The 25,027-nt window shown below is 38.9% G+C and overlaps 2 protein-coding genes and 1 long non-coding RNA gene across 11 annotated transcripts in view; 2 read left to right on the forward strand and 1 right to left on the reverse strand.

Moving 5' to 3' along the window:
• The first annotated feature begins 163 nt into the window (after window positions 1–163).
• On the forward strand, window positions 164–3,605 carry LOC139970450 (uncharacterized). The gene is made up of 2 exons (XM_071976177.1): window positions 164–2,254; window positions 3,597–3,605. The coding sequence occupies exons 1-2, from the start codon at window positions 164–166 to the stop codon at window positions 3,603–3,605; spliced, it is 2,100 nt and encodes a 699-aa protein (XP_071832278.1).
• Window positions 3,606–6,376: 2,771 nt separating this feature from the next.
• The window catches only part of LOC139971276 (uncharacterized), a 30,703-nt gene continuing 12,052 nt past the window's right edge, over window positions 6,377–25,027 (reverse strand). For all 8 annotated transcript variants that reach the window (XM_071977591.1, XM_071977589.1, XM_071977590.1 and 5 more), the window contains 9 exons: window positions 24,488–24,640; window positions 18,050–18,118; window positions 17,659–17,739; window positions 16,851–16,922; window positions 15,942–15,995; window positions 13,692–13,885; window positions 9,524–11,067; window positions 8,434–8,572; window positions 6,377–7,907 (listed from right to left, as the gene is read on the reverse strand). In XM_071977591.1, coding sequence (XP_071833692.1) covers window positions 7,684–7,907; window positions 8,434–8,572; window positions 9,524–11,067; window positions 13,692–13,885; window positions 15,942–15,995; window positions 16,851–16,922; window positions 17,659–17,739; window positions 18,050–18,118; window positions 24,488–24,640 — 2,530 coding nt within the window. In that variant the 3' untranslated portion in view covers window positions 6,377–7,683. The remainder of the gene's footprint in view (window positions 7,908–8,433; window positions 8,573–9,523; window positions 11,068–13,691; window positions 13,886–15,941; window positions 15,996–16,850; window positions 16,923–17,658; window positions 17,740–18,049; window positions 18,119–24,487; window positions 24,641–25,027) is intronic.
• Window positions 18,171–21,607, forward strand: LOC139971277 (uncharacterized). 2 transcript variants are annotated; one of them, XR_011794350.1, is made up of 3 exons: window positions 18,171–19,946; window positions 20,621–20,776; window positions 21,055–21,607. It is a non-coding gene; the product is annotated as an uncharacterized lncRNA (long non-coding RNA). The 2 variants fall into 2 exon arrangements; XR_011794349.1 differs by having other exon boundaries at window positions 19,012–19,946; window positions 21,050–21,607.

A 25,027-nucleotide genomic window follows, 5' to 3' on the forward strand; every position in this document is an offset into this window, starting at 1 on the left:
GAAAGAACAATCGATTCTTCGCAAGCACAGAGGTACGCGGGCCGGTATACAGAATCGGATTAGAAACACTCAATCTCATAATTTCAGCTTTCCTTATGGACTGACAGCAAATGTAAACAGTATTCAGGGAAAGTTTTTACACCTGGAGCAAACTGTTACAAACATGCGAAATCTATGTTTCATTACATTGCAAGAGACGAAACTGCAATCACCGAATAAAGAGTGGCTAAATGAAATCCCACAGCACTGTGTGCCAGATGAAGCGTTACGCATGGCAAATTACTTTATGTTTCGCCATGACAGACAATTTTCGGCAAATGGCGGTGGATTGATAACGTATATCTCGAAAGACTGGGCAGTGAGCTATCCAAAGGTATGTTGTAGTATTTCAATCCCGGATATTGAGCTTCTTGCCGTGAGAGCCAGGCCACGATACCTCCCCAGCGACATGTCGAATGTAACGATCGTGAATGTATACACCAGGCCGTCATCAAATTTCTCATCTGCAGATAAAGAACTGAAATCAGCAATTACTAAGCTCCAGAAGGAAAACCCACGAACTCACTTCATAATTGCTGGAGATGTCAATCGAGAAAGCATCGCATGTATTGAGACAATGGGTTTCAAGAATCTGGTGAATTTTGCTACTTTTCCTTCGTCCAATTCTGTCCTGGACGCTGTGTATGTCACGGGTGACGTCTACCATGTAAAGAAATCCCACCCGATATCCACATCCGACCACAGCAGTGTCCTACTCATCCCGAAGTACACAGAGAAGCATCGTGCTAAGAAGCAACGACGAAGTAGATCACAGAAGGACTTGTCATTTGATAACGTCAGGAGCATGCAAGAGATGCTTCAAACGACCGACTGGAATGTATTTCGTGAAGACTGCGATGACCAAGACGAATTAACTGACGTCATTTCAAGTTACATTGGATTCGTCAGCGATGTATGCATACCAATGAAGCAAATAACACCTGCTGAGATGATGAAGCGAATCCCCCCAGACAACAAGATCAAACAACTGGAAAAGCAAAAACAGAAGGCCATCGAGGACAAAGACAACATCTCCAGGAACAGGATGCAGAGGGAAATCAATAAGCACGTAAACAATCTGCGAAGTGACACCTTTGGAGGAATAAAAGGAAACTCTCGTGCATTCTGGGATGTCGTCAAATCCATAAGAGACCCTACTAAAGATGACCAGCCTAGGCGGGTTGATGCAGATTTTGGGAAGGAACTATCCGACTATTTTGGACGGTTTAATGACTCAATAAGTAAAGATATACCGTTATACCTACCTGAGAAGAATGAAGGTTGTCATGAACTTGATGTCAATGTGGTAAGGAAACAGTTTGGGAAGGTCAAAAGGGGTGTTGCTTGTGGGTCAGATAAAATTCCGTGGTGGGTTTTTAAATTCTTTTCTTTTGAATTAGCTCCAATATACACATCACTCTTCCAAGAAAGCTTACAACATAGTCAGATCCCTAACCTGTGGAAAACAGCACTAACATCACCTGTACCAAAAGTGGCGAATCCCAAAGATGTGAATGATTTTAGACCAATTGACCTAGCAAGTATTGCTTTTAACAGCATGCAAAGGATCCTCCTGCCACGACTAACTGACAGTATCAATCAATTTGGGGACAAGCGTCAATTCGCCTACAGAAAAGGTGTATCATGTGTAGATGCTGTGCTGTTACTTATCCACGAGGTTGTGTCAGAATTAAATTGCAAGGAAACCACAATAGCAAAGGTGCTTTTCTTAGATTTCTCAAGTGCTTTCAATACCGTCCTACCAAATCAATTAATTACAGATCTGTCAGGTTTCATCACTGAACCATGGCTCCTACACTGGCTTGCTCAGTTCTTAACTGGGTGGTCAAGACACGTTAAATTGGAGAATGGGTTGTCTGATAGGTCAGAGATTAAAGTTGGAGTGCCTCAGGGTGGTCCATTGTCTGCTTTACTCTTCACATTATATACGGATGAAATCAAGTCTGGTGGTCATATCTCAATCACAAAATATGCCGATGACACTGCTATATTATGCAAAATATCCAAGAGTTCATGTGTCAATGATCAGCTGAACTATCAGCAATCAGTCAACGACGTGGTTTCAAAATGTGATAGAAAGAATTTGTTGCTAAATGCTAAGAAGTCGAAGGAAATGTGCTTTGCTAACATCAATATAAAACATCAAGGTCTTCTGTCTGCAAGATCACAAGGTGTCACCATACATGAATCTGAGGTAGAACGAACATCAAGAACTGAATACCTAGGAGTATGCATTGATGATAATCTAACGTTCACGTCGCATATCTCGAAAATCTTGAAAAAAGTGTATTATTTTGTTTCAAGTCTTGCCTATATTGTGTCATTCTTTAATGAAGGTGCAAGGAAAAATGTGTTCAGCTCCTTTATTCTGCCACATTTACTTTATGCTGTTCCTGTATGGTATCACTTTATATCATCTTCTGACAAGCATAGACTGATGAGATTCCTTAAGTATACTTCACGTATATTGAATGTAAGCCAGCTATTACTGAAGGATCAAGTAAACACAGCTGCAAAGAATGAATTTGTAAGGATGACAAATAAAATTAGAGATGACAAAGATCACCCACTACATGGGCCACTTAATTGTCTGTTGGTGAAAGCTACCAGGAATCTTAGGAACCCTCATATCTTGCCAAAATATAGAATTCAACTTTATAAGAACTCTTTCATCTACCGTGCTGCAATTTACATTCAATTTGGTATTTTGGAACCTTTCATTTAATTTTACTAATTGTTTCACCTAGTTCTAGTAATGTACATAGTTTTAACGCTTTCTTGTTGTGCAATCTTTTGAACATCTTATCTATCACAGTTTTCATATTCTTTAATTGTTTCACCTAGTTCTAGTAATGTACATAGTTTTAACGCTTTCTTGTTGTGCAATCTTTTGAACATCTTATCTATCATGGTTTTCATATTTATTTATTTTTGAGTTTGACATGTGTACTCCTTTTTATAAATATGCTATATTTATACTGGTTTCAATAAATGAATGAAATGAATAATGTTAATCCGTTATTTCTTAAGGTCAACCAGAATATGTTCGTTAAACTTCATATACGCAACAGAGCACCCTTGGATGGCATTCAACACCATTTGTCCTTAACAAATTGGTAATAAATTATAAACATGTCATTTGAGACCATATCATCTTAATGTCTCCCTTTGAGTTTTGTATTGCAACTGAGCAACTAGTCTGATTGGCTGTGTACTAAACTAAAAGGTCCAGTCACTTTAACTAGTGAACCTCAACTGTTTAAAGGGTCATTCCAAAAAACAAACAAAAAATAAGTAAATGTGCCATACAACCCTAGGTAGACCGAGAGCAGTGGTTTTTAACGGTCCACGGCATATTAAAGTTAATTTGGTTCCTGAAGTTATCAAAACACAATAAGGGGTATACTTTTTTGTGAATCTCAAACAAAGTTCATAAAATCACTACTGCTACTATCCGGTATGAGAATTGCTACAACACTGTTGCTTATAATGGGACCATATTGACACTGGTATACTTTGGTCTTTTTTATTTGTAGGTTGTGTAAATCTTTGCCAAGTTGAACACATTTATGTCAAACAATGAGCTTAATTAAGTTCCTTCAAACCCTTGTGACCGCATGACTGTTTGTATGTTAAGCTTGGCTCACCACAAATAACCCATTACAATAAAATTCATTCCACCGTCTGAGTGACTATAGAAAAAACGGCTTTTAAGGAATTCGATGGCGCTAGTTCGAAACAGGGTGTATTTTAATATGAAATAATCATATGGCTTTTAAAGGCATCCGTAGATTCACTTTTAGGAGAATAGCGCCTCATCAGGCCACGTATTCAGTGGACGGTGGCTGCAAGCATGCCGGTCGCAGAGATGTCACCACCTCTGGCCAAAGGCAAGGATTCACGCACGCCATCTAGTACGCTTCTGGTCGATTTGACCGACCCTCTGCGCATCCTCCCGGGTTCTTTTACGACAACAAGGGAGACATGGTACGGGATCCTAGGCCACAAAAAAGCACCATGCCACAACCTCAGGTATTATCGCCAGAGGCCTGTCTTGAACCCTAGCCACGATTTACACGACCGACAAGGAATGAGTCTTTCGTCACCCTCTTAACAGCATCGGCCACCACATCAGCTAGTAAATTATATGGTTGAATTAATATATCAAGACTTCAGCGTCGACTACTGAAAGAGAAAAAGAAATTTATAACGTGTATAACCAACCATTGATGGAGTCGAACTCAGTTTCATCGGGTTACCAGTCCACTGCTCTACCATCTGAGCCATTTCACAAGTTAACTTTTAACGAGCTTAAATTGGTAACATCGCTTGGATACAATCTATTGGTAACAGTGAATGACACTGCCTTCAACGAAATCTCTATTCATCCTGTTTTACTCTCATTAGAACAACGGATCTGAATATCTTTATTTACAAGAAGCTCACGCTCTTCTTTGTTTACATTGCAGCAAGCAGTAAGAATGTCGCTTCCTTCCAAGACGTAAATGTACAATAGGCTTATGCCACGATACTATCGATGACTTCGAAGCAAGCAGTATGAGAAAAACGGAATCCGTGAAATCTTCTTATTCACAAAAGGTCGCTTACGATTATGCTCGCAAGAGTGTTCTTGCTGTAAGTTGTCTTCCTTTACAACTATATTCTATGCAGACGATTTTGAACTTGGATTAAGCCTAACATTTCAACAAAAAATTTCAAGATCTTTTTGAATGAGGAAGGGACAATACTTATTAAGTCAAACACGTTAACTACATGTGGCAGTAAAGCATTATTGAAAAGTATAGGAGTAAGCCACTGACAGCCCACCACCCTCGCTTTTCTAACCGGGGATGGATTTGCTCATCCAGCTAGATCTTTGAATTTGCAAAATGAGTGAATATCAACTTAAGTTTCATATTCCTCATTTTGAGATAACGTGTGCCGTGGAACTTTCGGGTTTTCCTATAGTTTGATAAAAATACAAGATATTTCAAGAAGAAGAAAAAAACTAATCTCGCGGTTTCAATTTACAACATCGCACTTTCGATATAAACAGTCGAGGACTTTAGAGAAACAAGTCCAAGCCGAATATTGATAAATAGTTGTAGTCAAATTTCAAGAAAAAAAAAGGAGGGGAAAAAAGAGGAACTTTGGGAATAACAGTACATACTTTGAAGTAAATTAGCCAAATTTGGAGACACAAACGTAAACATTTTTGCGAAATTTATTTGAAATTTTGAGCAAGAAAATAGAAAATAAACCTAGCCCACTTCTGGTCGACCTCAACCGATCGACCCTGTTCGGATCCTCCCGAGTTCTTTTGTGACAACAAAGCTTGAGTGTCGGGTTCGCAAATACGCTCAATAATTCAAACATCATATTATATTGACATTCCAAAGATTAAATTTATTAATATATTTCACTTCTCACTAATTTCTTACATCACTGCACCAAGACAAACTTTGTTTGGTCTTTCTGCAACTTAATGTCCGTTGGTCAACAACGTATGTTTCATCGAGGGCCTTTTCTATGCATCCTTTTTAATCACACCCACTCTCCCCATTGCCAGCTCTTTCAAGAACCATGTTTTAGCATACACTGGTAGATGTATCATCACCACTATACACATGTATAGGACCCCTTTTTGTCCAAACGTTCCTTTCTAAAACGGTCCCACTGAAAAAGGAACCACAACACCTCCCCTACACCACCCCACCCCCTTCTATTAAAATAAAAGAAAGACAAAGTGAATGATTCTGTCTGAAACGCAACGGTCTCAGTAAAAGTGAATAAGGAGATATTGCCGCATTACGTGCACGCCTAGGTTTCATTATGACTTCAGTGAACTTGGAAACGAACATTCTAATGATTGACAGTGACACTGTGAATTATAAACATTATATTAATATGTCTGCATTGTCTGCAACTGGAAATTTCTATTAATTCGATTAGAAATTGTATCTTTTGTCAGCTTATAAAGACAGACTTGTCATTACAAAGTTGGGCTAGGGTGAATTTGAGAATGGACTGTCCTTTTTGAACCCATTTCTATTGCTGCACTGGGCCTTGTTGGTCCTTGCTATACGCCACTGCTTCAGGGCTTCTCACAACACCACACCAACCGACCCCATGGTATTTACTTTTCCAATTACTTTTAGTTTCTTTGTGTTCGTTGCTCGTTGATAAATGACATGCCTTTGTGTCCGACATGTGGTAGTATATATCCTACCACAAACTCGCTTCAAGCGCCTAAGTATATACTTTATTAACACATAGTAAAACACATGCACACAAGGAAAGGCTCAAGGCTCGAATATAAAACTTTGAGTACAAATTGTATTCACTACATAGTGCAGTCGTAAAAATGCAAATGTCCTAACACATATGTCTCCAGATTAACAAATGAGATTAGTTCTTTTACAGTCAACTGTTAAAATTTGAACGAGGCCACATATGACGTAATCCATAACCCTGATCTTCTTAGAAAAGAACATTCCTTTGTTTTACTTTAAATGACATCACGTGTTCGTGGCGCATATAGCAATTATAATACAAGTATTTCTGTACGTGCTTTCATATCAGGAATACGAATCCCCTTCCCACCAGAGTATAATATTTCTTAAAGCAGCATTTTGCGTTGGGTCGCTTTTTTTCCACCTTTTTAACATGTGCATCGATTTTTTTACATGTATCAATCATTAAACAGCAAACTAAGATACCATCCAAGTTTCACCCTACCAAGAGCGTTAATTAGCGAGTAAATAACGATTTATATCGATAACGAGTAAAAGTGTCCTCGACAAAATTTTCATATCTCCAAATCCACTAGTTTGAATTCTACCAATCAGTGAATAGGATGCTTATTCATGAGCATTTTGCGTTTGGTCGCCGTTTTCTACTTTTTTTTGACATGTCCATCGAGTTTTTTACATACATCAAATCACAAGACAGCAAATTAAGATATTAGCCAAGTTTTTCCCTGCCAAAAACGTTAATTGGCGAGTATTCCACATACAAAATTAAATCGCATTCAGTTCCCAAACCCACTAGTTTGAATTCAACCAATCAGAGATGCAGGTTTAGTTATGAGCCGTTGCTAAAAATAGATTCAAGACTTTGCGTTGGGAGTTGTTATGCAACTCCCTGGTACAACTGCCATATAGACTGTACACAAATCAAGCGTGGTGTTACATTACGTATCTGTCAATGACTTTCGTAGTGTTTAAGTATTCATATTATGAGCGAGGTTTATTGGGATCCCAACGGAAAATATCTTGGAGAACAACAAAGTTGAAAGTTGCAATTTTTTCGACTTTTATGCCACCATTTGAAGTAAAATATAAATAGATAAGCTAGTTATGTATGTCGTTATGGCATAGTGGAGTCAGTGAGTTTGAGAAATATCATAGTCGAGGACGCAAAATGCTGCTTTAATTTGAATCGAAAAGAATCAAATCACAAGGCTATGGCCTAAACGGCTTTGTAATTTATTCCTTTTTCAGTTAACTGTCATACACATTTTTTAAAGATTCGGATATACATTTGTTGCAATATATACAGTGCTTATACAGTTCGGTGGAAACAAAACCAAATGGAATTATTGTTTATCGATACTTCGATAAACTATATATTAATAAAGAGAGCGATATCGACGATATGGTGAAGACAGAAGAGGATATTGTTCTCTGCATTCTTGGTGGTCTGCATAATCAGATAAAATTTGATGAGATGGGTGGAGAGAATCAACTCTATACCAGAGTCAGATCCTTCTTCAATTGTCCTGGGACAACCTCTTCGACCTTTTTTCGCTGTGTAGATTGCGTTCGCAAGGTGCAGTAATGGTCTTCCTGCGTTCAGAAATAGAGACAGTTCAACTTTTCTTCGTTTTGTTCTCTTATGTATAAGCTAACAGTGAAATAGTACGGTTCCTAGATCCTCTTCAATATATAAGGTAACAATCACCTTTCAACGTCCACAAAAGTTACCCGACGTACCCCCCCCCCCCCTTGTGCCAATTCGATTATATCTTTACACTATAATTATATCACTATTCATAATTATTTTCAATTAATTAATAATTATTGTATTCACTCACACTCGGTGAGTATACATGAAAGCGAGTATACACACTACCTGTAAAAGTCTATTACATACAAGATTGTGGCCTACATCGCCCCACCTCCCCGCACCACCCCCCCCCCCCTCACCCTGTCTCACCCTCTCACACACACAAACGCATTCCCATAAATATAATTTGATTAAAATATACAGAGACATTAAAATTACTCTTTTTTAATCCAAGTTAGCCCTTAAAACTCATTTTGGATATTAATATATATTCTGTACGTCAAAGGAATAAACTGAGAAACTCACCGAATGTGATGCAAAGGACACTGATGTTCAGGAATATTAAAATTAAGCTCATCGCATTTTTGGCGAATGCAGAATCTGTTTCATAACCTGGTACCGTAACCATTAACATGTTGAGAAAGATGGCCGACAGCGATGCAAGCTGTAAATTAAAAACAAAAGTTAAAAACAGTTCTATTAAGCTCATCAGTCATGTATACTGACTGGTCCCAGAATTTTACCATACTAATACAAAAATTGCCAGAAGTTATCATAAAGTTCTCAATTTTAGCTGGTTTTCTCAGCATCTCAGAGGTCAAATACTCTGAGGGTGCATTGTAGTAAAACAAACAAACACAATTTAACCGAGAATGGAAGTTGTGTTTATTCGTTTTTTGTAAAAATGGTAAGATAAATGAATTTATCCTCGTATTATACAAAATGACTTCAGGGAGTATTTTAGTCGTAACATGGCATCGCCCAAGCAAGAAGAAAATAATCACTGTTGGTAGACTTTTCTATAGCTATTTTTAGTTTTCAAGACATTGTTTTCCCTTAAATTATGCTAAACTTCTGGAATAATCCTTTAAGGTGGAATTGATGATGACTTTTCGTCTCCTCGGTGCCGAGATGTAAATGTTAACGTTAATCCTTTGTTTTAGAATTTAGTCACGAAACGAACATATGTTCTTGGTACTCCACATGAGAGATAAGCAGAAACAGTCGACACAAGTTTTGTCCTGGACAAAGTCGTATTGCATTGTAAACAACTCTTATAAAGTCCTACGTTATACTCAGTGAGTTTTGTGTTGCATCTGAGGAACTGATATGTAATGGTCTGTGTTAGACTAAGTAGTCCAGTCACATTAATTGATGAGCCTGAGCTGTTTACGGGATCAGTTTGGAAAATAAATAGTAAGAGTGGTATAGAGTTCAACCCCGACTGATATATGCATGGCAGGTATTATTTACGGTCTATATTAATATTAACAATATTATTAGAGACAATTCATATAGAAATATTTGACAGACCCGTACAAAGGTACATGAAAATGATTTTTAAAATTTTTTTTTTTTACGAATGATCTAGTTTTACTAATGATCTACATTTTACCTGAAGATTTTGCTCAAATTTATCTCTCATGGGTGAGAAAGATGCGTGGAGAGTGAGGAAGATGACAGCGAGAAGCACCGTGATGAAGATGGAAAGAGAACTACCCCATCCAAATAGGATCAGAATGTACATCTGTGAAACTTTTCTGGTTAGTTCGACGATTTCCCAGTACCAATACTGATCTTTGTAGTTTTCGCAGAGAAATCTCAACCATTGTGGATACAAAGACGACGTCAGTGAAGTTTGATCGCCGACTGCGCTTGATTGCAGTTTTTGATGTTTCCTCAATAGGTAAAATAAGACTCCGGGAAAGGCTACGATATATACAGAGAAGAAGTAAGCAGCGATTTCGAAGTTCCGATGGGTTCTCGTGTTACAATTAATCGAAAAATCAGAGCGGAGAAGAGTAACATTGTGTCGCATATCGCTGTCTAGCGCAAACGACTGGCAAGCAGGACTATATAATGTAATGATAGAATAACAAGTAGATGGATAAGTGATATACAGCGTCAAAAGCGTTGCCAGCCAGAGTCGATCTTGTTTGAAGATGATTGGGGGCGGATGACCTGAACCAATGTTCGAAAACTGACGTTGGATGTACGTGGCACGTATCTTTCGAAAGCAAATCGCTATTGCGGGGACTAGTACAACGACAGAAGTCACAGTGACTCCTATCAGGAATTCAGAATAGGCGTTTAAAGTTACTTTCGGGAAGAAACAACTAGGTTTGATTAAAATTGTAGAAATGTTGAATTGCAAAAGCGCCAACCAATTTGAAATTCCCTTAAAAACTTCAGGCCAATAAATGACGTCTAACGAATCCCAAAATTCTCCCATCACTTGATAGAAACCAAGAACGATCTTTCCTCTTGCGAGTGCAACGTATACAATGGACCGTTCTTCTTCCAGCCGCTGACGATTGTACGTGTAGATCAGATAACCCAACAGACATGCGCAGAGGACTAAGACAAACACCACCTCTAAAGCGAAGACCCATATCTGAGGACACTCATGACAAAAGTTGAGTAACGAAAAGTAACGATCGACGCACTCTGTACACATAAACCCTCTGTAACCTCTATGACAATTACCTTCAATGGTATCATTCTTATTATCACATTTAAATGGTTGTCGACAGGGATGTACGTAAGGGAAAGAACCTGAATAGGAAGTAGTGTTTTCATTGTATGAATATTCATAGGTGTGTAGATTGTCTACAAACAACCTGTACTCTGTGATATTTGCAAAAGTCCAATTCCAATAGAATCCAGGTTCTATAGTGACAAAGTCGTTGGAACATCTCAGCCCTGCTTGCGGACAGAGCTCACAGCCACCGAATCGATCTCTTCGGAAATAGTTCTCCAAACAGAAACACGCTCGATATCCAGCGTGGGTACTCTTGTTGGTACCTTCGGGGCAGACCTGGCAGTCTAGAGCCCCGGTACCACCCCCATTAGCAACGAATGTACCATTGTTACATTTTTTACAAGGGATGATATTTGGTGTGCGTTGAAATTGTCCAACATCATCTTGGTAGAAACCACCTGGTGAAAAAAACGCCCTCATAGATTTTCTATTTTAATATGAAAATATTTTCGTACATGTTGAACACGCATTTTTTTTTTTTGATATAGTTTTTTATACATTTACCATCATATATTTATACTTCAAGGATCAGCTGACATTTAAATCTACTATACTCTTCAATAATGATATGAGAAAAATCAATCAAATGAGAATATTTCACTCCTATAATCATTTACAGGGGTAAATTTGAGGAATTTTAGACATTAATTTCGACATAATATCCGAGCATTTTAATGTATCTTTCGTTAAATGTTTGTCTCCTTGCCATTTTCTCCTCGATCTGCCTTTGTTGATCTTACGGCGCTATCATTACCATGACTACAATAATGTATTATGGTAGAGTTCTTTAGTTTCCTCCGTAAGGATAACAGGTGCGTATCCAGGGGGGGGGCGTTGGGGGCGCGCGCCCCCCGGGTAAGAAAAAGAGAAGAGAAAAAAAAAAGAGAAGAAAAAAGGAAAAAAGAGGGGAAAAAAGAGGAGAAGGAGAGGAAGGAAGGGAAAAGAAAAAGAAGAAAGAGAAAAAGGAGAGAAAGAGGGAGTAAAAGCAAAAACGCGAAGACACCGGGAAGAGAAAGAGGAACAGTGACATCATTACAGCGCTGAAGGGTAGCCAGTGACGGATCAATGATTTCGTAAAAGTGTGCCTCACCCTACCCCTTACACCGACAACTCCATTTTTTGACGTTTCCATTTTCCTCTCTCACTAATGATCTATATATATACTATATATGGTCTATCATAACGCGTGTGTAGAATTGTGCTATGAAACCAACTGTGGCTGGTCTCGAACTCGACCGTGTCGTCGGGGAACATGACGCACTTTGGGATGGGGACGACCGCCCGCCCCCCCCCCCCCCCATTCAGCATTTTTTAAATGATATCGCTAAGTAATTTCAAAATAGAAAGTGCTTAGAGGCAACTTACAAGGCCTGGGAAGTGTCATTTCCAGCGATCTGGGAGACATTTTCGGCCAAAATTTGCTTGTACGCTTCGCGCCAACCTATGGTGGCGCTACGCTTAGATAATTTGCCTACAGGCTTCGCCCCTCCCTTGGCAAATTCCTCGCTACGCGCCTGTTCGAATTTGTAACGCAAACAGCAGATATCACATCATATCAGTGAGCATGAAAATGGCGTTCCAGGATGAAAAGCCTCAAAACTGTCCGACTTGCCTGAAAAAATAACCAAAATTTTTCAAGCGCAAAGCGCGCGTTCAACGTGTTCATGTCAGTATCATATAAGCAAGCTTCGGTTATTACATCGCATGCCATCATGTACCGTACGGTCCGTTCAAATTGCGCAGTAAACCGCAGGATGCTAATGTAAACAACGACATGTCTCATGTAGATGTTTAAAAAGCATGGAGGTCCAATTATGTCAAAACTCTCTTTTACATTAGTAATGGCGAATTAGGGCCTGCACCCCCGCCGCGCAGTGGCGGAGCGTCCATATGGTCAGGGGGCGGATGCCCCCCCCCCCTGACGGACTCAAATGGACTGCTGACGCCTTTTTCAGCTCTTTACCACTTTTTCATTATTCTAGATTATTGACTTTTTTATTGCGCTCTCATCTACTTGTTGACATTTGTCACATTTTGTTGCTGTAATTTGGCGATGACACCTTATTCTTCGTTTATCTGCAAATTAGCCAGGCCCGGAAAGGGTCATTTCCTGCGATCTAGGGAGTATCTTTACTCAAAAATTTTCTGTACGCTACGCGCCAACCAGTGGTGGCGCTCCGCTTAGATAGTGTCGAAAGCGCCCCTTCAGACCATTCTCGCCACTCCTGACCAATACCCCTAGCTCCGCTACTGCCGCCGCGCCTCCTACGCCTATGTGTGTAGTGTTCGGTTTCGGAAATATCTGCTATTTTTTCATTTCCTTCAACCAAGTTTTATAATAGCCGTTATAACAGGTTTTAATATTTCTACACCAAGAATTTAACTGTGTCTGAATTTTCGAAAATTTCTGACCAACATTCTACATCACACTTCCCTCTACTCGTGCAATTTTGACCGGTCTGTTAGGGGTTGAAGGAAGTTTTTTCTATATTGGTTGTCCATAGATGAAGTTTTGTACAAGATTATGGGTATGTTTTCAAGTGAGTTTATTCACGAGAAATGTGAATTTTCAAATTCTGAACAAATATGGGGCTTAAAACCTTGAAAAATGGGGCTGACGGGTATTGTGGGCCGCAACGTAGAATCACCTACAAAAGCAAAGACCCACAGGAGATGCCGATCAGGTCGAACATGATGTGTGCCGGGTTGACAATCTTCAAAAAGGTTATGGATGGAAAAAAAAACTATTAGGAAATACTTGGTTCTCAGGCAAAAAAGTGTACATCTGGTTGGTCATTTCAAGCCCGAGAAGTGCCGTTTCCGGTGATCTGGGGGGTTTCAAAACAAGAAATTTTCTTGTACGCTGCGCGCCAACCGATGGTGGCGCTCCGCTTAGATAGTAATTCGCGCCCCCCGGGTTTGAAAATCCTGGATACGCGCCTGGATAAGGTGTTTTGGGGTGGGTTAGAGGGGGGGGGGGGAGGAGGGTTCGAAAGGAGGTTTTGTTGCATTTTCAACTCACCAATAGGACACGGAATACACGAGTCAGTTCCAGTAGCATCGTCATCGTAACTTCCCTGAGCACACGCTTCACAGGTGTACGTATTGAAAACGTCCCTGTTTGGTATACAGTAAAATCCTCTCTGCTCTAGGCTCCTGATTTGATGCGACCACAAAACTGTAATCTTTGTTTGAAATGTGGCATGGACGCAAGTGCTGGGTATACAATGGAATTAAATTTCAGGAATTCATTGTTATAGTTCCACCTAATGATGTGCAATATCGAATTACACAGGTATCATACAACATATCTCATGTACAAAGGTAGCATACGAGTATTAAAAGCCCCATTGACTGACGCACTGAAGGTAGCCTAAGCCCATTAAGAGCCCCATTGACTTACACACTGAATCACAAAAGTAAACGTGGTCTCTCAAGTCTAGATAGAAGTTCTCACTTGCTAAACGCTACCCAATACTGGATAACTGACAAGTTGGCCATTCATGGCATCATCAATTTTCCGCATCATGACCGTGAAGATTTTTCTGCTATGAGAGCCCGTGTGAAGTTCTCGTCACTTATAAACAAACTTCTTCACTCATGTTCAATGAGGGAACAACTCCCTGGTTCAATCACGTTCTCCTATTGCTTTTGGCACTGTTCTTACGTAAACAATAATCAATCTGAACAAGGATTTTTTGATTCTCTCTACTGTATTTGTCGATCATCTCACGGATTCAAACGCCATCTTTAAACTTGTTTTCTTACTCTCATTCACCTTTGACCCTTAATCACAACTTTTTTATATCTCAATTCCAAACCTAGCGCCCTCTACTCTCGTTTTTAAATCCTTCAGAACAGGCACTTTTCCTGAAAGGAGAAATCATGAACCCTGAAGTTTTGCAGTGACTTCCTAGTAGCGACTGATATTATTACACCGTCTGTGAAATTACTAATCAAAACAACCTTTCCCCGAATTTCCAGGAATTTCCTAATTATTTTTTTCACACCTATACTGTAATCAGCGGCCATTATGTTAATTTAAATCACATGACGCTCCAAAACTGATGGACGTCAGCGAGCCACAATTCCCCTCTCTGCATATGAATTGTACACTGTCTTGTTCTCGGAGATTGTTCGGAACTTGATGCAAAATGCCGGAGTGCCAAGCATTTAGTGGTAGTGTAAACTGGGAAGGGATGAGCAGGGAAGGGAAAACGATATCATGTTTTTCCTGACGAGAAAAGCAATTTCCAGAGAAAATAAAGAACGTACAAAATGTACAAAGGCACCAGGCTTGTCCCTCCGTCGCAGAACTGTTATTATACCATCAGAGTAACTGCCAGTGTCGGCCACAGATACGGTCTGTTTAACAAGCTCTAGGTCTCATTAAGGTGACATACTCCTATTAGAGTCTATATCCATCCGCACGACTATTCTCCTACTCTCAGGAAAAGTGCCAATAAGCAGCAGGAGAAACATCTTTCTTGACCTTTTATCAATCATGATCTATTTTTTTGTGGTTAGCATACTGAAGAGCATGAATGGAAGAACATGTGGTGGGTCAATTGAGGCAATTTTAGACCCCTTTAGGCTTCCCAGGAGCAGCGTACGGAAATTGTTTACTACTGAGTGAAGAGGTTTGTTTACAAGTGGCCATATATGCTTACAGAAATGAAAGCAGAGGTCCGCGTTCCATGTCGCGTTACACAATAGTTCAATGCGCTACTAAACGTTGACTGATAGTTTACGCGAAAAGTAGTACGTAGGCTATTCCTATGATCAGTTATCACAAGTATGTACGTTCAAGTTTAGCTCTGTGTTACAAGACGGTAATATTTACATGATGCTTCCTTCTGACAAAAGTTAAAATTGAGTGTACACGAATTTCTTAAGTAATTAAAAAAGTGTTGGAAAAAAGTAATGCAGATATTTATTTTCCCTATCGGACAAACATTGCACTTCTTTAGATGCTGAAGTGCTGTGTTTCAACTTTGAAGTTGTTACTTCTCGTATTCTAAACCTGCAGAAGCCTTTGCAAAGATTTTCGGTAGCGAAATGATGCTTGATAATTTTACAGCATGTCTGCAAATGTTTGTCCCAGGCTACATATTCCGTTCCTTGCTATAACAACACTGAGCATATTTTGTAGCTTTATGCAGTTAACCCATAGATGAATTTTAATCTTCATATCTTTGAAATTTATTATTCTGGAAATTTCTTAATGTGATTCATATGACATATACGTTAGTGCTTTGTTGATGAAACTTACACGTTTATGTTGTAAGGCATCATAGGGATATGAATACCATCGCAGGAAAGTGTTCTGTAAATCAATAAGTAAAATCAGAAAACGTGATAGAAAAATTACTCGAAGCTCATGAAACCACAATTAATTTATTCGCATAATATGTTTTAGTCACTTCCTTCCCAATCTACCCTACCCCAATCTTCACCCTACCCCACTTCCGGACAAATTTCTCTGCTCAAGTAAGATAGGAAATGAGTGAATGACATAAGCTAACAAATATAATAGAACCCAATAGATATAAAAAAATAAAAAAACAAGAGAAAGGTGTAAAATGGAAAATATTTGTAATCTCAATCTGCGTGATTCCTATTTTAAATATTAATTTACTTTTGAATCCACCTTTAATCACACCCCTACCCTCTAACTTCATAACTTGAGTTTGAATCGACTTAAAGAGATATATACTCTGGTAGCCGGAGTTGATGCTTAACAACAAAATGTTGGAAAGGTTTGACATCTTTGCACTCGCTTAGTCGCAATGGAAAATAATATTTCTACCAACAAAACTGTTGATGGATTTCGCAAAATTCACATGCATCGCATTTCGAGGACGAATGAGCAAGAATATTCAAATAGGAAAGTTAACAAGCTTTTAAAGAATATTTGGTGATGAAATCAAGAGAACTGTGATCCACCCCCAGCAGGATCATATAAGCCAGTCAGAAAAGGATACATTCCATTAACCATATCTATATATATATATACTGAGTTCGAGATGTCAACTTACAAATGTGGAATATTTGTTACTTAAAATGTTATACTGTTTGCCACCAGCATATCCATTTATTTTGTAATCATGCACAAACAGTGGAATTAATAAGTTTACAAACAGTTAACATCGTCGCTTCTATAAAATGTTGGGAAACTTACATTTGACCATTTGCTTTAATACCTTGGAGGAATTCCACGGAAAGACGTCCCGTCGGATTGTGTTCTGCTGCACTGTAATATGGAGAGCATATTTAGATGTATATATATTTATATATATAAATATAGCATATACATAGCCTATATATATAGCCTATATATATGGCCCATATATGGCCTATATATGCCATATATGGCCTATATATGCCATATATATATATAGGCCATATATAGGCCATATATATAGGCTATAGATATAGATATAGATAAGGATATAGATATACATAAGGATATAGATATATAGATATAGATATATATAGATAAGGATATAGATATATATATATACATATACAAATAGATTTTGATATAGATATAGATATATATTAGTCGGATGATTATCTAAATGTACTCGAGAAGGAATGAGACCATTTCTCCGGGCCCAGGTCGCTTTCTCATAAACGTTCATGCCTTTTCCTAACTCGGTATGAAGGGGCTATTTCATATCCACTGTCCATATACCAATAACTAAACTAATAATAAAAAGAACCATGGCGTAGCAACTTCAATAATCCGTACAAGATTTTAGTTATATATACTTACCAACACATATAGGTAAATAAAAACAATCCGGTTAAAGTATGTTTTGTTATGAAAGTCTACTTGTTTTGCATTTTTAATGGCATATTATCTATTTTCTGAGCTTCCTTGGTGCTTTACAAGTAACCCGGTATACGCTTATTTCGTACTACGAAATTCATAGATTGTACACAAGTTGTCACCCATAACGCAGATTTCAGAGAAATATACTCACATAACGGTAGTTCCGTTCAACGGATGATCTTCCAAATACAAACTGTTTGTAAGACTTGTTATTTTGTTGTGGAAAATATACCTGGAATAATAATAATAACAATAATGATAATAATAGTAATAATAATAATAATAATAATAATAATAATAATAATAATAATAATAATAATAATAATAAATAATAATTGTCAGCATCGTGATAAAGAAAGTAAATGTGAAGGATTCGAAACAATTATCATGAATTATCATGCATGTGTCATTTTAAATGTCCACAGCACATGCGTATAGCGGTATGTCAAGCATGTTACGAAATCCCATCTGAAAGTTTCGATTCTGTTTTACCGAATTTCGAGATAGAAATAAAGAAACGATCATGCAATTAAAGTACTCACAGAAATTCGACGGAAGTTAATGACAGCATCCCTTCTGGAAGTTCAACCAATTTGTTTGAATCCAAGTATCTATATGTTTTGTATGTATATATGTAAATAAATAAATATATATATATATTTAGATGCAACTTACAAGGCCTGGGAAATGCCATTCCGGCAATCTGGGAGGCAATTTTGGAAAACAAATTTCTTGCAACGCTACGCGCCAACCGATGGTGGCGTTCACATAGTGTCATGATGGTCCCTTTTGGTGCCCAATAAAATTAATCCATTCAATGAAATTTCTTTAAAAAAAGGCCCTGGTATATACATACGCACATCAAAAGCATCGCTTTGTAACATTTGGACGCTATTTAATGTTCCGAAGTTTCTCAACTGCACCCTAGAGATTCTACCCAGCTAAAGGCCCAGAAGTATCTTTACTTTATATAGAGGTTGTAATGTTTCCGATCAAGTGAACGTGCCCAGATACCCAAAAGTGCAATTTTCAATTCACTCCTGATACCATTATGTGTGCATGTTGTAAACATCTGTGTAACAAGATAATTTTATTCATGTTCGCAAAGTTTAAGAATGTTTCCGTTTTTGGTTTAAGTTTCAATTATATTAATCATTGATAAAGGCCCTAAGTAACACCCGGATGTTAAGTAGATAGAAAGTCTTTTTTTTTTAATTTAAGTCTAATCACTTGTCAGACGTGACAATTGTTAAAATATGTTAACGACTGACATATAAATTCAAGGATCAACCAGAAGCAAACTTGGTGATTTCCAGATGTGAGCCCTACCCCCCCCCTGGTCCCCCGACGGGGCGTCGTCCCAGGAATACATCAGGGGCCCTAAGACGGGCCCCTGGATCCCACCTGATAAAGACTGCGCCAAGTCGGCCACGTTGTGCGCTACGCGCACACTCCTTCAGTTTTATCCATGTTCAGTCATTTATGTCCCCCCCCCCTCCCACCTTTCGATTGGGATTGACGCCCCTGCTTTTAAGGTTCTCTTTAATTTATAAAAATGCAAACTTTGGTAGAAGTATTAATATCCTATTTGATAAAAAAAAAACATGTACAGTTTGATAAATTCCTACATTCTGCTGTCTACGGCCCATAGTCCATCAGCTGAAGGTCGAAATTCGCTTGTTTCGTTCCAGCAACTGCGGGTCTAAAATTTCTCTACAGCATTGAATAGATAAATTTACTAAGATTAATGATCCAAAAGTTCTCTATGTACTTTCCTGCAGTTTTTTTGCAATTCCGCTCGAAAGATCGAACTATATTTTTTATTGCGTATGTTAAGAAACCTGCCGTTCTACGTTCAAAAGTTGTGCGCCAGTGAGATATCTGTACCATGTGATATGAATTGTCCAATGAGCCATGAGTTCTGTGTGCAATCTTTGTAGAAAACAACAAACATGGCGGCTCCCACGGGCGCTTGTCAGGCTCCGACACACGGAAATCTACAGTGCTCAGTGCACATTGAATCTGTAAAATTTGAAGCAGTCAAGGCACTGACGAATAAACGATGGACTAAAGTTACTTCCTGCGCTAAAGATTGGCTTAATCTCAGCGGCGGAGACAGTTATATCGCCGTACTACTGATTACTCCATGGCCTACTACGATCAAGCGTGTGTTCAACAGCATAGTATGATGGGGTTCCACGATAAGTTTTACAGGCGGTTCATTGATAGCAAGCACATTGCTGCAAGAAAACGGACAGTACCAGAGGAGACCCCATATGATTTGAAACGAAGAATTGACGGAAAAGATCGAGGAAACCAAGCAGAAGCTCTGGTGTATTGCCTGTTCAATTTATTATATGTGGGAAAAGAAACAATACATTACTCGGCGTTGCAAACGGGTGCAGGACAAGCTGCAGCAGGCAGAGACTTTCGATGGAGGTAAGCCTAAGCTTCTACATGACTCTACTTGTACTTCTGTGGCATAGTTGAAGTGTTAAGAGAAGTTGCATAATGCAAGATCAGTAGCTCTTGAGGGATAGAATCCAAGTCAAAGGGCACAGTGTTGGACCTGAACATAATATAATTATTGGCATGGTCATCTGATTTGTTTTGTTATAAGGTGGTAGGAACGGAAATTTGTTTCAAATTCTCCATCTGGGGCACTAGCCTAAGTGTTAAATACAGGCTTCATAGTTTTCTTACTGTGGCCCTTTATTTAAATGATAGAGATATAATATTAGTTAGAAAAATAAGTGTAACAAAGGTGCAATAAGGTTAGGTTTGCAAGGTCTTATGGTCAGCCTGTCTAGCTTTACCAAAATTAACAAGTATCTGACTCCTTTATTATTAGTAACAGATATAATTTACCATTGTATAATTTAAACCATAACATTGAGAGATAATGTACTGTACTGTCAAGAAAAAGCCTGTTTTAATTCTTTTTTGCATGACACTGGTTTGCAAAATTTGAATGTGTCTTTGTTTGTCCATAGAAGATGAGCAGATCACATGGTATATAAATAAAATTTTCTTAGTTCTTATTTGTTCAAACTTACATTTTGATCAACAGAAAATGCAAAACAATTTGCTTTTTTTATTTCATTTTATTAAAGTATTGCTTCGACAAGCAGCAGAGCGGAAAAAAGATGAGCCCAGATTTTATGAATATTAGAGGAAAAGACTGTGTTGCCATTGAAGTGAGGTACCACTCTCTATGTTGAAGAAACTAGATACAATTCCTGACAAGGAAGACATACAGATCTTGAAAGGTAAAGTACTGTCTTCAATGTGTGGTTCATTTAAGTGTTCAGGGGTGGATTTAGGACTTTTGGAATATGGGGGTCCTCCCCCAAGGAAAATTAAAAAATTCTCTAAACGCTTTGAGATGCAATATCAGGTTAATCTTTCCATTGAAATTATTAAAGTAATTTGCAACATATTTCTAGCTGAATTGTAATTATATTGGTACCCCATCATAAAATGTGAGACTCAAAAATATCCAATTTCATGGTACAAGGTGTTCTGTTCATCTCTATCCTCAGAGCAGAGTTTACCACCAACAAAAGATGTTCTGATCCAGCATGTTAAGCGCTGCACCAACCAGGCTGCTATTCACAGTAGGGCATTGCAGCAAAGGATTGATGCACTCTCACCAGAGGGACATGGATGGAAACTTGAAAATGATGACTTTATAATCACTTGAATGACGAAGCCACCTGACCCAGATGTTTTGCTTCAGTGTGTCAGCAGTAGCTATAGAGTCGGCAAATGTCTTAAAGGAAGATGTTCCTGAATGAATGCACAACTACCGTGTACAGACCTATGTAAATATAGAAATTGCTGCAACTTCCAAGAAGATGTTGAGATTGCTGATGCAGGGGAAGATGATTTGGAGGATGAACTGTGTTGGTGTTAAATCTTGATATCTTAGTCTGAAATTTTAATCAAGTTTGAAGTTTGTGAAGAGGGTTAACTTTTTGAAGTCATGTTGTCATTATTTTGTTCCCCAGAGTTTAAAGGAACCAGAAAACATGATCTTATTCATATATTCATTTTAGCTATTATTAGTTTATGTAGATTACCAAGGGCGTAGGAACCGGGGGGGGGGGGGCTGGGGGGGGCGCCAGCCCCCCCAGTGAAAAATGTGGAGGGGCGGAAGTATCATTCCGCCTCCCCGCTTCGCAAGTCAGAAAACCCCTTTTTCATTTCCAAATGAGAAAAAAATCACATTTGGAGCACCAAATTGCATCTAAGGCCAGGTGAAAATACAAAATTAAGTTTACAAAATGGAGTGGGTGTTGAAGTGTGCTATATTGCACCAAATTGCATCTGAGGGCACCTGGAAATGCAAAAATTTCCAAAGGGCAGGGGGACACCCCCTCCCCTTAGACCCCTCCCCCAGACCGTCCATCAGTCTTCAGCCCCCCCCACTCAAAAGTACCTTCCTACGCCACTGTAGATTACCCTACCTACCAGACACCTTATGATAAATATCCACATTTGCTCCAAATGACCAGTGGCGTAGGAAGGTATTTTTGAGTGGGGGGGGGCTGAAGACTGATGGCCGGCCTGGGGGAGGGGTCTAAGGGGAGGGGGGTGTCCCCCTCCCCTTTGGAATTTTTTGCATTTCCAGGTAGCCTCAGATGCAATTTGGTGCAATATAGCACACTTCAACACCCACTCCATTTTGTAAACTTAATTTTGTATTTTCACCAGGCCTTAGATGCAATTTGGTGCTCCAAATGAGATTTTTTTTCTCATTTGGAAATGAAAAAGGGGTTTTCTGACTTGCAAAGCGGGGGGGCGGAATGATACTTCCGCCCCTCCACATTTTTCACTGGGGGGCTGGCGCCCCCCCCCCCCCCAGCCCCCCGGTTCCTACGCCCTTGCAAATGACACTTTTTTTTCTGAGAGGGGAGGGTGGAGGAGGGTGTTATGGGCATGCTTTACCTCTTGCATATTCACAACTACATTTACTGATGACGATGACGCAAATACCGCGTCCTGAAACCAGTCAGAGGTTTATATACTGTTGTTGGGGAACCATCGCCCCTGACTCTGTTCCAATATCACGGTTCTTTATTGTTTTGCCGTAACATTTCGTTACCTGTTTTATTCATATTGTTAATACGTTTTGTGCATCTGTTCAAGTTTTGACTGAAGGATATTCAAGTCTTTAGTGACTTTTATTTCATCTAATTATCTTCACCTCTACTACGGAATGGACTTTCCCTTTTCCATACCATATCTGACTTCCATGCAGTGAATTGAAGTGGATCCTGTATAACTAGTACAACTGTCCTTGGATGAACTTTTAATCACTCATTAATTCCACACCGCGCCTTTTGATGAAGAACCTGTATCTTGAATCATCGCAAAGGCCCAGCTCTACTACACCATTGAGTGTATCGACCCAGTCTTAATAGATACATTATTTCTTTCTATCTGGGGCTTAAGTTAACTGTCTTCGTTATTCACTTATTTGTACCATTCACCTTTATTATTCATATTATTTGTAGAATATAGAACTATTATTATTCAAAATACCATTCGAAACCTTGTCCATCTTTTCTTTTATACATTAACTCCCTTGGAAACTCCTTTTGCTGGAATACGAATTATAAACATGTCGTTTCCGTAACATGGAGAAAGTACCTAGTTTTGCAGAAGACTGTAGAAAGAGTACTAAGGTAACGGATATATACCGACTAACTTTATTTCACATCTACGATATGCCATGACGTCTTAGTGTGCCAACTTATATATTGATTTATACAAAAGATATAGCTCACTGGTCTTAGGGCATTGGCACATCTCACTGTAACTAGGGATTTAGCTACATGTAAAGTATCTGGGGAGGGGGTCACATGTGTAAAACAGTTTGGATGGGGAGTGTAACAATTACGGAGAGGAGCTTTTCATTATATGTGTATATTTACGCATAACATAGGGGGGAAATCTAAATATATTTGATTTATTACAAAGCATTATATCTGAGTTTATTAAAAGTGGTACATTTTTATAATTAAACCCCTTAAGTTATAATGTGTAAATATTGTATTTCATATTTCAAAGTTGAGAATGTGTTTTTTTACCATTTTGGCGAAAATGGGGGGGGGGGAACAACTTGTTGTGCCTGAAAACAACCCTCACTGACCCTTAGACCAGAATCCTCTTCCACCATTCTTATAACCCTGACCCAACTATTATACAAAAAAAATATATCAGTCGTAATTAAACATATAAGAAAAGAGTGGTATGTATGCACCACTGTACCAAAACTAACGTTAGTGTTCCTAATACATAGCATCGTAGCACGTAATGTCTATATAACATACCCAATTTCGAGGGTGCGTTACGAAAATACTGCAGGAAATTTTTTGGAGAACTTTTGATATAATGTCTGTGATGCATTGAACTACCCAAACAAGGGCGTAGGAACCGGGGGGGCTGGGGGGGGGGGAGCGCCAGCCCCCCAGTGAAAAATGTGGAGGGGCGGAAGTATCATTCCGCCCCCCCCCCCCGCTTCGCAAGTCAGAAAACCCCTTTTTCATTTCCAATTGAGAAAAAAATTCTCATTTGGAGCACCAAATTGCATCTAAGGCCTGCAGGTGAAAATACAAAATTAAGTTTACAAAATGGAGTGGGTGTTGAAGTGTGCTATATTGCACCAAATTGCATCTGAGGCCACCTGGAAATGCAATAAATTCCAAAGGGGAGGGGGACACCCCCTCCCCTTAGACCCCTCCCCCAGGCCGGCCATCAGTCTTCAGCCCCCCCACTCAAAAGTACCTTCCTACGCCACTGTACCCAAAAATGCTTTAAAAATCTAGACCCGGTGTTGCTGGAACGAAACTGATTTTACAGCCTCTTTTTGAGTTTCAGCTGATGGCCTACCAAACATGCAGACAATTTTCAGCAATTTTTTGGGTTTAGCAATAAAATACGGTTACCGAGGAATCGGCGGCTGTATAACTTACAGGTGACTGAGATGAGGCAAGTTGTGAAATAATTTCGGTGGAATCGCCTCTAGTTGGTTATCGCTAAGTGATAGTGATAAAATGAAATGTTGCGTGTTTCTGGATGAAAACAGTGTCTCTGGGATCGTTGTTAGTTTGTTATTTGAGAGATCCCTGTGAAGAAAAATGAAAATTGAGAACACTGCAGGTGGTGAAAGACTGTTAAATATATGGGTGAAGGGGGTTGGGGACACGTGACTTTGATTTGAAAGTGCAAACCACGAAGTTGGCTCAAAACTACCAGTCAATTGGATTCTATGTATTATTTTGTATTATACAACACCTAATAATATTCCGGCCATTTGATTGGTCAATTGCTCGTCGATTGCATGCAAAATCCGCTCTATTGCACTCTATGAAATAGAACCATGTGTTATACTTTTTTGATAGCACTTTTTTCAATGGTAAGAGAGCAGAGAAACCTGTCTGTTCAAAACAATCTGTTGCCTATGTGCATTTTACATCCAATTATATCCAAATTTGAAGGTGTTGTATAAAACA

This window comes from Apostichopus japonicus, chromosome 8 (assembly GCF_037975245.1).
Source record: "Apostichopus japonicus isolate 1M-3 chromosome 8, ASM3797524v1, whole genome shotgun sequence".
Taxonomy (NCBI): domain Eukaryota; kingdom Metazoa; phylum Echinodermata; class Holothuroidea; order Aspidochirotida; family Stichopodidae; genus Apostichopus; species Apostichopus japonicus.